The sequence below is a fragment of the Scyliorhinus torazame genome, chromosome 29 (genome assembly GCF_047496885.1).
Source record: "Scyliorhinus torazame isolate Kashiwa2021f chromosome 29, sScyTor2.1, whole genome shotgun sequence".
Classification (NCBI taxonomy): Eukaryota; Metazoa; Chordata; class Chondrichthyes; order Carcharhiniformes; family Scyliorhinidae; genus Scyliorhinus; species Scyliorhinus torazame.
In genome coordinates this window covers 20,449,796-20,464,299 of record NC_092735.1, presented here as the reverse complement: position 1 = coordinate 20,464,299, position 14,504 = coordinate 20,449,796, and the positions used below count along the sequence as shown (strand labels likewise).

General features: G+C 51.5%; 1 protein-coding gene across 1 annotated transcript in view; it reads left to right on the top strand.

The window, feature by feature from the left end:
* The first annotated feature begins 323 nt into the window (after positions 1 to 323).
* The window catches only part of LOC140403921 (cytochrome P450 2J2-like), a 32,011-nt gene continuing 17,830 nt past the window's right edge, over positions 324 to 14,504 (top strand). Inside the window, exons 1-5 of the mRNA XM_072492167.1 lie at positions 324 to 722; positions 2,255 to 2,417; positions 5,446 to 5,598; positions 7,907 to 8,067; positions 10,207 to 10,380. Coding sequence (XP_072348268.1) covers positions 540 to 722; positions 2,255 to 2,417; positions 5,446 to 5,598; positions 7,907 to 8,067; positions 10,207 to 10,380 — 834 coding nt within the window. The 5' untranslated portion in view covers positions 324 to 539. The remainder of the gene's footprint in view (positions 723 to 2,254; positions 2,418 to 5,445; positions 5,599 to 7,906; positions 8,068 to 10,206; positions 10,381 to 14,504) is intronic.

Sequence of the window (14,504 nt, the reverse complement as noted above, 5' to 3'; positions counted from 1 at the left end):
ATGGGCTGAATGACCTCCTTCTGCACTGTAGGGATTCTCTGAAATTCTAGTGAGAGGCTGCTGTGCACAGACTGGCCACCGTGGTAAGGGAGGCTGACAGTTTTCAAGAAAAGCTCCTCATTGTCTTTGAGGTGGGTGTCCAACACAGGCATTGGGCCCGTCCGATACCTGTTAATGAGCGGCCTACAAAGCCTGTCGAAGGACCTGCTTTTCAAACTTGGAAAGAATCTGCAGCTCTGGGAACTCTGCCAGGGGTGGTTGGCAAGCGACGTCAGACTAACCAAGCAAAACACATCTCAGCTGCGTCTCTCCAGGGCGGTCCGCCTCTCCTCGCTGTGTAAACAGTAAACTACTGCAGTTGGGAATCTGGACTCTAACCCGGCCTGATTACCACAACCCTGCCTGCGGGGGAAAGAGAAAACCCAGTCTCGGGTGAAGCTGGTTAATTCCTAACTATTTGCTCAGCCACCATTTTAACAAAAAGCTGCCGGGGAGATTGGGAAAGGTTTGGAAAGGGAAGCGCTTAGCTTTTGTCGAAGATGCTTCCATTCCGGTGGCTCGACCTGCAGACACTCCTGATGTTCCTGCTGGTCTTCTTACTGGTAACTATGGTCATCCAAACAAGAAGGACCAGTGAGCTCCCCCCAGGGCCCTCGCCCTGGTCGCTCCTTGGAAATATCTTTAATCCTAGCCGAAGTGCTCCCCAGATCATCGTGACTGAGGTAATGGTTGTGCTGCTGGGAGGTTGGGGGGGGGTCTTTTATTGATATTTTGTGTTATTCCTTCCATTAAATCCCCAGCAACCCTGCTCCTTGGCTCCCTGGGTCTCAGCTCCCGGGGTCCTGACCCTTCACTCCCCCCACCCCCGTCGCTGGTGTTAGCCCCTCCTCCAATCTCAGGTTGTCTCTCTCCCCACACCTGGAGCTGGTAGGCTCGCCACCAGGCTCCCAAACACGGGAAAGATACGGGCCGGGACTAAAAGGAGCAGCTCCATGAAGATTCTCCCGTTCAAACTCTCCTGTTGGACCGGCATTTAGAAAACTGGCTCCAGGGGCTGCATGGAAGGGCTCTGGTGGTTGGCGCTGCTGCCTCACAGCAACAGGGACCCGGTCTGATTCCGACCTTGGGTGACTGCCCGTGTCTGCGCGGGTTTCCTCCGGGTGCTCCTCCCACAGTCCAAAAATGAGCAGATTAAGTGGGCTACGGGGTTACGGGTATAGGGCCTAGGGAGTGTGGGCCTAGGTAGGATGCTCTTTCGGAGTTTTAGGCATCCCGGGCAGACAGCAGGAATGTACCATCCTGGGGAGAGGGGTTCGCACCCTTTTATCATACTTAAATTCCGAACCCACCACCTTGGCAAATGTTCATCGCCCACCCGGCATTCGGAGAGTTGTACGGAGGAACGCTAATACCAATGACCCCCTCCTTGCCAACACGCGGTAAGGAAAACTTTCCAGGTGGTACATTCTTGCCGGTTAAGGCGCTGAGGAGAGGACTGGGTAGATCCCGGGGAGACGTACCTTCCAACCTTTTCAGGTTTTGAAACGTAGCCAGTCGGACTAACACCTCTGGCTTCCCACAGTCACACCACTATGCCACGAGGCTGCCTCTGGATGCAGACATCTTAAGAGCGGTTCAATAAAGCCTGTCACAGAAACGCACTGACGAAGTACGGCTGTGCTCACACATGGAACAACACTTACCCCCTGGTTTCAGGTGCCAATGTGTCTACTACAGATGGATGAGGCATCCACTCCCAATGACCTTCCACCCATCCAATTCCCCTTACCAATTACATCCCCCCCCCCATTACAACTTATCTTCAAACATCAACCCCTCCCCCTTGGCATTCGACTACATTTCTGAGAACGACAGCCAACTTGAACAATCTCTTCCGCCTCACACTTCTGAGCTCCCCCACCCACAAGATTCCCCTTATCCCCCACCCCCCTCCTCCCCCACAAAACCAGCCCGTTTTCCCATCCTCTGGGTCCTGGCATGGAGTGACCCACTGCTGCGGTCTCTACAGATTGGGCCCCTCCACCCCCCCCCCCCCCCACCCCCATTCCCCATCCTCCGCCACCTAACTGAAGGCCTAGGCTATCAACCAAGCCTCATAGCAGGGGTCCGACCAGTGGCGCCATGTTGAACTCCATCGCGTATGGTGGGAAAGGCCAAGAAAATGTACCCCATCCCCGCCCAGTACAACTGGCAATGGAACTCACCTTCGTCTCTCTGACTGTTCCTTAAATAGCTCTCCAAGAAATACGGGAACATTTTTACGACGCATATACTGTGGGTGCCGGTCATCATCCTGAACGGGTTTCAGACCATCCGAGAGGCGCTGATCCAACAAGGCAGAGAATTTGCAGGTCGACCCCACGTGTACTTAACTGACCTCTTGTCGAAAGGTCAAGGTAATACATTCTTGGAATATTGTTCTTTCTCGCGAAGTGACTGGCATCAGTTATGGTTCCCTTGTGCGTCAAAGAGGGACTTGCATTGATATAGCGCCGAGCACAACCTCGGGAGGTCCCAAATCCCTTTGCAGCCAGTCAAGACCCTCTGGAGTGTCGGCAACAAGGCACCAATCTACACACAGTAAGCCCCGTGATAAATAACCAGAAAGTATCTCTTTTAATTAGTTGAGGGATGGGCCAGGGCCAAGTGGAGAACTTCCCATGTTGTCCTTCAAAATAAAGCAACGGGGCTCCACCTGAGCGGTCATAGAAACATAGAAAATAGGGGCAGAAGGAAGCCATTCGGCCCTTCGAGCCCACTCCGCCATTCATTATGACCACAGCTGATCGTCCAACTTAGTAACCTGGACCCGCATTCCCCCAATGTCCCTTGATCCCTTTAGCCCCAAGAGATATACCTAACCCCTTCTTGAAAACAATGTTTTGGCCTCGACTGCTTTCTGTGGTAGCGAATTCCACAGGCTCAGCATTCTCTGGCTGAAGGAATTTCTCCTCACCTCCGTCCTAAATGTCCTACCCCATATCCTCAGACTGTGACCCCTGGTTCTGGACTGGCCACCATCGGGAACATCCTTCCTGCATCGACCCTGTCCAGTCCTGTTGGAATTTTATAGGTTTCTATGAGATCCCCCATCATTCTTCTGAACTCCAGTGAATACAATCCTAACCAACTCAATCTCTTCTCATACATCTGTCCTGCCATCACAGGAATCAGCCTGGTAAATCTTCACCACACTCCCTCGAGAGCAAGAACATCTTTCCTCAGATACGGAGGCAAAAACTGCACACAATATTCTAGGCGTAGCCTCCCCACGTATAATTGCAGCCAGACATCCCTGCTCCTGTACTCGAATCCTCGAGCTGTGAAGGCCAACATACTTTACCGCCAACATACATTGCCTTCTTTACCGCCTGCTGTACCTGCAGGATTACCTTCAGTGACTGGTGTACGCGGGCACCCAGGTCACGTTGCGCATGCCCCTCTGTCAATCCATAGCAGATAATAATCTGCCTTCCTGTTTTTTGCTACCACAGTGGATAACCACAGTGGATATCCGCATTATACTGCACCTGCCATGCATTTTCACTAAACTTGTTCAAATCAAACTGAAGCATCTCTGCATCCTCCTCACAGCTCACCCTGCCAGCCAGCTTTGTGTCCAATCTGTAGGAACTGCTACAAAGTCTATAGAATCTTGGGAGATGGCCACCAATGCACCCATTATTTCAAGGCCACTTCCTTATGTGCTCTGGGCTGCAGCTGAATGAATGAAAATCGCTTATTGTCACAAGTAGGCTTCAATGAAGTTACTGTGAAAAGCCCCTAGTCGCCACATTTCGGCGCCCGTTCGGGGAGGCTGGTACAGGAATTGAACCGTGCTGCTGGCCTGCCTTGGTCTGCTTTAAAAGCCAGCGATTTAGCCCAGTGTGCTAAACCAGCCACTATTACCAGGCCCTAGGGATTTACAATCCTGTCAGTTTTCCCAACATTATTTCCCCATGAATACTGATTTCCTTCAATTCCTCTCACTCACTAAACGCCACGTTCCCCAACTTCTCTGGTATGTTATTTGTGTCCACCTTTGTGAAGACAGTACCGCAGTGGGCGGGATTCTCCAGTATTCCAGCCGCATATTTCCCGGCCATATGCCACACACTGCTAGCAGGAAAATGAATCCTGACAACCAGAGAATTTTATCCGGTATGTATTTAATTGCTCAGCCGATTCTTTGTTCCCCATTATAAATTCCCCTGTTTCTGACTGTAAGGGACCTACATTTGTCTTCACCAATCTTTTTCTCTTCACGTACCTACAGAACCTTTTATGTTCCCCCACAAGCTTACTCTCGTACTCTATTTTCATCTTCTTAACCAATCCCTTGGTCCTCATTTGCTGATTTCTAAACTGCTCCCAATCCTCAGGTTTGTTGTTTCTCTGGCCAATTTGTATGTCTCTTTCTTGGATCTAATATATCTCTAATTTCCCTTGTAAGCCATGGTTTGGTCACCTTTCCAGTTTTACTTTTGCGCCAGACAGGAATGAACAATTGTTGCCGTTCACCCAATGTTTGCCATTGCCTATCCACCATCGTCCCTTTAAAGTAATATCTCCCAATCTTTTATAACCAACATGCACCTCATACCATCGTAGTTTCCTTGATTTAGTTTCAGGGCTCTAGTCTCAGAACCAACTACGTCACTCTCCACCTTGACGAAGAATTCTATCATATTGCCAATTATTCCTCGGTTTAAGATCTCATCTAAAAGATGGCACCTGCATCAGTGCAGCACTCCTTCAGTACTGGCAATGGACCACCACTATGCTCAAGTCTCTGGAGTGGGGACTAGGACTTGTAACCTTCTAACTTAGAGAAGAAAATGTTAATTGAGTCTTATAGACCACAGCTTGACGCTACTATAATGCCTTGCCATGTGAGATCTCAGAATTTAAGTAAATTATTCAAATGTTTTAGTCGAGGGGAAACCAGCTGCTGTAGGGGCGGCACAGTGGCATAGGGGCAGCAGGGTGGCACAGTGATAGGGACAGCACGTCGGCGCATTGCTGCCTCACAGCGTCAGGGACCCAGGTTCGATTCCGGCCTTGGGTGACTGTCTGTGTGGAGTTTGCACTTTCTCCCCCGTGTCTGCGTGGGTTTCCTCCGGGTGCTCCATTTCCTCCCACAGTCCAAATATGTGCAGGTTAGGGGTGCTAAATTGCTCCTTAGTGCCCAAAGATGTGCAGGTTCGTTGGGGTTACAAGGTTATGGGAATGGGGCGGGGGAGCGAACATGGGTGGAGTGCCCTTTCAGAGGGTCAATGCAGAAGTGAGGGGCAAAATGGCCTGCTTCTGTATTGTAGGGATTCTATGGACTACATTGTATAATTTTGGTCCTGCACCTCCAAGTGTAGATAGCAGAAACTGGTTATCATGATTTAATCCATTCTTTTCCTCCCTTTCTCTCAGGCATTATGGGAGCCCCCTATGGCGGGTCCTGGAAGCAGCAACGTAGGTTTACACTGAGTGTCTTGAGGAACTTTGGTTTAGGCCAATTGGCCTTTGAGGAGAAAATTCTGGAAGAGACCCGATATTTGACTGAAACCTTCAGAGCTTCGGGAGGTAGGAACGCATTAGACTGTTCTGTGGCTCCTTTACACAGCAACAATTGGTGCCTGGTTGGAGGTTGGTGCGAGATCTGTTGACTATGTCTAGCTGCCAATCCTTTCCACGATTCTAACGCCGCACCTGAAGTGTGAACCCATCTTCCCCTTTCAGATGCTTCTTCTTGTGTTGGTACCCCTGCCCTCGCCAATCGTTCCACAAGTCTCCGGCTTGAGATTGAAGACCGCCATCATTTTGAGATGCCTCTTCAGGGTCACAATCGTCAGAATTCATTCGGTTGCCTCCCCACTTCTGTCGAGGCCAATACTAAATCCTGAGGCGTTGAGAGACAGCCAAGGAGGCCAAGTGTCATTGGTTCATGGAGGGAGATTTGCGGGCTTGCTGCATATTTCCAGTTCTTATTCCTTCACGTCGTTACTTGATTGCCCGAGGGGCAGGGTTTACTTTGGATGGCAGGATTTCCTGTCGACGGGGAATGCCTGCCCACAGGCCGCCCGCTACCCCGCAGCCATTCAATGTTCGGCTGGGCCACGGGGGAAATCTCCCACCCCAACCTGGGGTCAATCAGTTGGCCAGCAGCTCTGTGCTCCCTGCAGCGCCATTGTTCGAGTGGTGGCCGCTGCGAGTACTGCAGTTCCCAAAGAAGAGGAGCAAACTGGAGGGCAAACCAACCCCCCCAACTCCTCCCATCTCCACTGAGCACAGAGGAAAAGAGATCAACATTACCTTTATCAGTCAAACTGAATCGGCACTTTCTCCGATTCTCTAACCCTGGTTGTGTGGTTACTTGCAATCTCAGATGAGTCTGGCACCACTGGTGAAAGGGTAGAATTGTAAGCAGAATTAAAAGGGATGAGGACAATTAAAGGGGACTTTCACTATCACAGAAATCACAGAATTGTTGCCGCGCAGAAGGAGGCCATTCAGCCCATCGTCTCTGCACTGGTTCTCCAAACCAGCATTGTGGCTTAGTGCCGTTCCCCTGTCTCTCTCTCTCTCCCCCCCCCCCCCCGCCCCCCTGCTCATTGTTTCCATTCAAATAATCCTCAAACGCCCTCTCAAGCGCCTCCATTGAACCTGCCTCCACCACATTTCCCAGGCAGCGCATTCCAGACCCCAACCACTCGCTGTGCGCGAAAGATTTTTCACTATTCGCATTTGCTTCATCTCTTTTGTTTTGCAAATCGCTTCAAACCTGTGCCCTCTCGTTCTTGATCCTTTTACGAGCAGGAACAGTCGCCCCCTACCCCCACCCCCCCACCACCACCGCATCTACTCTGTCCAGCCTCCTCATGATTTTGAACATCGCTATCAAATCTCCCCTTAACCTTCTCTCCAAGGAGAACAGTCCCAACCTCTCCGATCAATCCGCAAAATTGAAGTTTCTCTCACCTCCACCTCTTCTGCTCTCTCTCCAATGTGTTCACATCCTCCCTATTGTGTGGCGCCCAGAACTGTGCACAATATTCCAGCTGAGGTCTACCTAGCGTCTTGTATAGGTTTAGCACAACCTCTTTGCTCTTGAACGCTATGTCCCTATTAATAAATCCCAGGACACTATTTGCTTTATTAACTGCTCTCTCTACCTGTTCCTGCCACATTCAATGATTTATGCACACAAACACCTGGCTCCCTCTGCTCCTGCATCCCCTTCAAAATTGGATCCCTTAATGTAAATCGTCTCTCCAGGTCTTTTCTACCAAAATGCAACACCTCACACTTCTCCGCATTGAACTCCATCCTCACCTATCTGCCCAGTCCAACAACTTGTCTGTGTCCTTTTGAAGTCCTACACCCTCCTCCTCACAGTTTACAATGCTTCCATGTTTCAAAGACAGGAGGGGTGGAAGAATTTGGAAAGATTCTGGAAGAACTAAAACCCAACTGAACCCACCAGGAATCTTTATTGTAAGTTGAGGGTTGCAGGAACAAGGTAGATCGATGGAGTTAAGGTTCAGGTCGAAGGTCTGAGCGGCCGAATTGATTCCTCCTGCTCCTTCGCTAAGGCTAAAGGGGCAGAACAGGCTAACTGTGAAGGAAATAAAATCAGAAAGTGCTGTTAATGCTCAGCAGGTCTGGCAGGAGATGTGGGGCGAGAGAGGGGAGCAGTTGACTTCAGATCAGATTGGTGCCATCAGCAGAGGGTTCGATCCCCATTCCTGTTGGGGATAGATTCAAACTTTTCTCCTGGTCTTACCCATGGAGGAGATTACAGAGCATAGGCCTGACCTGCATTCAGGCAGAGAACTGAAGGCGAAGTCACACTTTCCTGAATCCAATTAACCGGCTTTCCTTTCTTGCGTAGATTCGCCCTTTGACCCCAGTGCTCTCATCACCAGTGCGGTTTCCAACGTGATTTGCACGATCACCTTAGGCAAGCGTTTCCATTACGAGGACAAGGTATTCAAGCGACTGGTCGAGTTGTTCGATGAGGCCCTGAAGCTTCAAGCGGGATTCTGGGCCATGGTAAAAACATTAACGTGTATAAAGGGCGGAATTCTCCATTCCTGAAGCTTCCTGCTGGCGCCAACGGAGAATCCGCGGGTGGTTGCCGACAGGACAACCGTCACGAACCCCTCACCGATTCCTTCCGGTGAGGGGCTCGCGCCGCGTGAACCGGCGCCGCAGATCGTGCGGAAAACAGCCGGAGAATGGCCGGGTCCCGGGCTGCGCATGTGCAGGGCCGACGGCATGCACCGGTCACGCCGGAAATGATGTGCTGCCAGTGTTCGAACACTAACCCGCCAACCACGGCCCCTAGCCCGAGCAGGAGCCACCCACCCAGCGGCACGGATCCAGGACGAGTGTGGCAGCGCTGGACACTGTCCGCTCTGGCACGCTGGGTTCCCGACCGCTGAGACCACACGTGGCCCGCGCCATCAGGAACGGGGCCCATTGGGGGCGGAGCATTGCGGGGGGGGGGGGGGGCCCGGCCGATGGCGCGCCAACGGCCTTGCAACTGCGTGCGCCGCGCGTCCCGATGGCCCCGGTTTGGAGGGGGTGCGGCATCGCAAACCGGCATCGAACCGGCAACATCCCCAGATCCAGCGTCGGAATCCATTAACCGCCCGATCGCCAGTCCCGATTTCGCCGTCGGGCCACGGAGAATCCCGTCCAAAGTCTTTTTGTCCAGGAATAAGAAAACAGCTTCCTCAAAATGGAGGCCCATGGGCTTGAGCCAAAATTCCAGGCCGATATGTCGGTGCAGCACTGAGGGGACACGACACTGCCGGACGTGCCGTTTTCTGGTGTGGCTTGAAACCTGGGCTCTATTTGCCTGCTCGGGTGGGTTTAGAATCCCACTGCACAATGTGGGAGAGGAGCAGGAGAAGGATGCCTCATGTCCTGACCAATATTTTTCCCTCAATCAACATCACACTTATCTGGTCATTATCGGATTGCTGTCTGTGGGAGCTTGCCGTGCGCAATTTGGGCGCTGGTCCCGGTTCCATGCATGGAAATGGATTCTCTGCCCCGGCGCCGGTCGTGATTTCTCATTGTCTCTCACACGCTCTCACACACACACGCTCGCGCTCTCACGCAAACACACACACACGCTCGCTCTCTCACGCAAACACACACACGCTCTCACACACACACTCTCTCACGCAAACACACTCACACAGACATGTTCTCACACACACTCTCACACACACACGCTCTCACACACACTCTCACACACACACTCTCTTACGCAAACACACACAAATACACACACGCTCTCACACACATGCTGTCCCAAACATGCTCGCACACAAATGCTCTGGTCGGGTTTCTCCGCCGCGCCACATTTCTGTTTCACCCCGCCGGCGGGGTCTCCATTTCGGTGGCTGGTCAATGGGGTTTCCCATTGTGGGGCAGCCCCACGCCGTCGGGAACCCCCCCCGGGCTGCCGGCAAAACGGAGCATCCTGCCGGCGGAGAATTAAGCCCCTTATCTCTCCCTTTCACACACACACATTCTCACACACGCACAAGCACTCTCTCACTCGTGCACACACACATGCACTTTCTCACACACAGGCTCTCGCATACACACACACCCGCTCACCCCCACACGCTCTCACACACACATGCTCTTTTGCACACATGATTACACGCACATGCTCAGACACACATGCTCACACACACATGCTCTCACAGACACACGCACACTCTCACACACACACGTTCACACACACATGCTCTGTCTCACACACCCACACACACGTGCTCTCGGACATACACGTACAGGCTCTCATACACACACACACGTGCTCTCTGAAATATACACACATGCTCTCACAGACACACGCTCATACACACAGACTCTCTCTCACACACATGCACACACAGGTAGTCTCTTACACACACACACACATGCTCTCACGTACGCACGCTCTCTCTCTCTCTCTAACACACACACATGGACACACATGCTCGCACACACATCCCCTCTCATACACACACAAACACACAGCACCCACTATCTCTAACCCCCCCCCGGCATACCAATGACACTCAGTCTTGTCCCAAAGCTGCCTCTTAATACGAGAATTCTGAGTATTAAAACCTTGGAACTTGCGTTTGAAATAGAAGCTAAACAAATCTTGTGGTCTCTGCTTAGGTGTGCTGTGCAATCCCGAACATGCATCATATCCCAGGGCCTCACCAGAGGATATTGAAAAACAAAGTGTCAATCGAAGCCATGCTTCAGGACTTCATCGACCAGCACAAAGACACACTCAATGGGGAAGAGATCCGGGATTTCATTGATGCCTATCTACTGGAAATGGAGAAGGTGAGTGTACGGCACTTAAAACCCACCCGCTCATGACCATCGCCATCGGTTAGATTGCCGTCCCTCGATGTATGTGCCCATGAAGAACGGGTAAAGGAAAATTCCTCCCAATAGGAACAGCTCGGTTACTGGAGGGAAACAAGGCAGTAAGCGGCATACGATCTGGCTCTGTCTCTCTCTCCATAGATTCCCGCTCAGATTCTGTAGCGTTTATGTCCGTTTGCCGCTCGCATTTCTGGCATCCACGGTGTTTTGCTTTTACTCCCGTATTGGGAGAATGGTTTTGAGCCCTGGTTAGTGTGGGAAACACCAATGTCAGAGCAGTGGGGTGGCACAGTGGTTAACGCTGCTGCCTCACAACTCTAGGGACCCGGTTCAATTCCGGCCTCAGGTGGCTCTCTGTGTGGAGCTTGGACGTTCTCCCCGTGTCTGCGTGGGTTCCCTCCATCTGATCCCGTTCCTTCCCACAGTACAAAGATGTGCAGGTTAGGTGGATTGGCCACGCTAAATAGCCCCTTGGTGTCCAAAAGGTTAGGTGGGGATACGGTGATAAGGTGGAGGGGTGGGCTTAAGTAGGGTGCTCTTTCCAAGGGCCAGTGCAGATTTGATGGGCCAAATGGCCTCCTTCTGCACTGTGAATTCTATGATTCTAAAGTGGTTCTGAAGGCGTAATGCGGGTGCAGGGTACTGGGTGCTTTAATCCACTTTAACACATCAATTAAGCTCTTCACTCATTCTGACAGCTTTGATGTAGGGTTAGTGGACTGGAATACCGGGAAGAATTCAATGCCATTCCCCCCGATGGTATTCACCCAGTTGGACGGCAATCCTGTCGGGGTTGCCATGGGGTGACTACTGTTCAAAGAGCGGCCAGTGCCTGACTGACACGCCGGGCGTCAGGAAATGGGTGGACAGGCTGAGAGCCATCCCCCACACCTGCGCTGCCCTACCCCTTTCCCTGTGACCCCCCTACTCTGTGGACCCCCACCCCTCTCCCCCGCCATCATTTATCTGGTGAATGAAGAGGTCTGTTCCAGAAACACATATATAGACAAATTCAAAGATGCCAAACAATGCTAGGAATGCGAGCATTAGCAGGTGATTAAATCTTTACAGATCCAGAGATGGGGTAACCCCAGGTTAAAGAGGTGTGAATTGTACCAAGCCAGGACAGTTGGTAGGATTTCGCAGGCCAGATGGTGGGGGATGAATGTAATGTGACATGAATCCCAGGTCCCGGTTAAGGCCGCACTCATGTGTGCGGAACTTGGCTATAAGTTTCTGCTCGGCGATTCTGCGTTGTCGCGGGTCCTGAAGGCCGCCTTGGAGAACGCTTACCCGGAGATCAGAGGCTGAATGCCCTTGACTGCTCAAGTGTTCCCCGACTGGAAGGGAACATTCCTGCCTGGTGATTGTTGCGCGATGTCTGTTCATGTCCGTTCATGTGATTGTTGCGTTCGATGTCCGACAACGAATGAACGGACATCGCGCAACAATCACCAGGCAGGAATGTTCCCTTCCAGTCGGGGAATACTTCAGCAGTCAAGGGCATTCAGCCTCTGATCTCCGGGTAAGCGTTCTCCAAGGCGGCCTTCAGGACCCGCGACAACGCAGAATCGCCGAGCAGAAACTTATAGCCAAGTTCCGCACACATGAGTGCGGCCTCAACCGGGACCTGGGATTCATGTCGCATTACATTCATCCCCCACCATCTGGCCTGCGAAATCCTACCAACTGTCCTGGCTTGAGACAATTCACACCTCTTTAACCTGGGGTTACCCCATCTCTGGATCTGTAAAGATTTAATCACCTGCTAATGCTCGCATTCCTAGCATTGTTTGGCATCTTTGAATTTGTCTATACATGTGTTTCTGGAACAGACCTCTTCATTCACCTGAGGAAGGAGCAGCGCTCCGAAAGCTAGTGACATCGAAACAAATCTGTTGGACTTTAACCTGGTGTTGTAAGACTTCGTACTGTGCTCACCCCAGTCCAACGCCGGCATCTCCACATCATCATTTATCTGGGCCCAGGTCCATCAGCGATCCTGTGGCTCGGCCGGGTGTAGTACCGGCAGTGACCACTGTCCCTCCCAGTGGCGCTGTCGATCAGACCTCAGTGGGCAGGACATCTGCTTCTGGGGAAGACCCGCCGCTGCCCAGCTAAGTGCCTGATTGGTTGGGGGGGGGGGGGGGGGGATATTAAATTCCACGGACAGGATTCCCGCCAGGATCCCTCCACCGCCGACCTGATTTGACAGTGGAGCTGGCAGGCCCTCGGACAGGAAGTCTGCCCTTACCCCCTTTAAGGCCCTTAAGTGCCCACTTAATGGCCTTTTCCCGCCCAGCCTCAGTCTTCAGGCAGGAAAGTTCCAGATGCCTCAGGGTGGGAAATAGGAAAACTTAGCATCCTCTCCGCGGGAAGGTGTGGGAGGGGGTGGGGGTGCGGGTATGGGAGAGTTGGTGGGGAGACTCCATCAGAAGGCCCCTTTTCTGTTTTGAGTTTAGACTTCCAGCCTCTGCAATTCTTTAGTTTTGCCCTAACTCAGTTCCCGTTGTTTTTTTGTCGATTCAATTGACGGCCACTGCGCCTCATTATCTTCAGAACTAATACATTCAAGCAATTGTCAGTTATCAACCCAATTCCTGATCCCCAATCCAAAATATCACGGTATTGATTCAATGGTTAAATGGCTCCTTGAGTCAGTTTAGGTACTTAGGTTAAGGAGACTTAGAAGGGGAGTGCCCCAACTCTCAATCCATTTCTTCTTACACCTCGCTAATTCGCAAGACGATGGCATAGTGGTCATGCCACTGCTCTCATTAATCCAGAAGACCGGGTTGTTCCTGGGGGGGAGGGAGGAGAAACAGGTATAGTTGCCCTCAAAAGGAATTTAGGGATTAGCAGCAAGTGTTGATGCTGCGAGCGACGTCCACGTCCTTTGAAAGAATGCAAAACAATTCTGACTTTTGGCCATCATCCGAAAGTAGAGATTGCCACCCCTTGGCATCCCTTGCAGTTTATGGTGTTGGGGTGAGTCGGATGGGGTGCAAGGGAGCTTATTTAGAGCATTAACATCTGATTAGGGTAAATTGCCTATTTCAGTGCTCTAGATGCCATTGTAGGTGTTGTTAAAATGTAGCTGTTAACCCACCATGCAGAGTAGAGACTGTACTCACATGGCCCAAAGCAACATGTTGTGCAACACTGATTGCCTTAGATCGGTTGTTAGTGTAGCTATTAGCGCACTCAGGATTGTTCAACAAGTTCTGCTCAAGCACAGGATTATATTTCATGGCAGACATTTTGTTTTGGGCCATCACAGCTACACCAACAATCAATCTAAAGCAATCAGTCGAGCTCATTGCATGACACATTTATACTTGCTCGAAGTGACATGCACATTCATACACTGGGACGCATTCTCTGCAAACAAAAGGAATATGCTCAAGCCCCATGTTTCTTTTTAATTGCCAGGGAGCTTGAGGAGCCTGGAGTTCCCTGTTACTTTCTCCATGGCAAATATCTTGGCCCAATAAGAGTCGACTAGCTGACGAATCAGCACAACAATTTATACTGCAGGAGCAAACGGCTGGTCGTTTGCCATTTGGTATTCTATCCTTTATCCTGATCAGTGAAAAACGTAAAGCAAAACACGTGGGTGGGTTTTCAGACATAATCCACTGTGCCGCTTCTTGCCCAGTGAATCCCCTTCTTGGGCAGTTCCTCAGGTTTGAGAGTGAATTGCTTTCTCTCCGGGAGGGAGGAGTGGGGGGGGGGGTCTCTCTCCGGTGGCTGAATAGTCCGATCCTGGATCCCAGGCTCTGCCACAGCTTTGGCAGGTGGTATTTGAGGAGGTGGGTAGGTGAGATGCTCTGGATTCTGCGCTCTCCTTCCGCTGTTTAAACTAGGCCTCTGCGTGCTCCACCCTGCGACCCGCGAGGTGATTGGTGCCTTCGCGGATGCTCCTTCTCCAGCTGGTGCGTTATGAGGCAAGAAATTCCTACGTGTCGGTGGGAATGTTGCATTTATTTAGGGAAGCTTTCAGAGTGTCCTCTGTCGTCCTGGTGATCGCCTGCCATTGCGGAGCTCAGAATAGAGCGCTTGTTTTGGCAGTCTTGTGT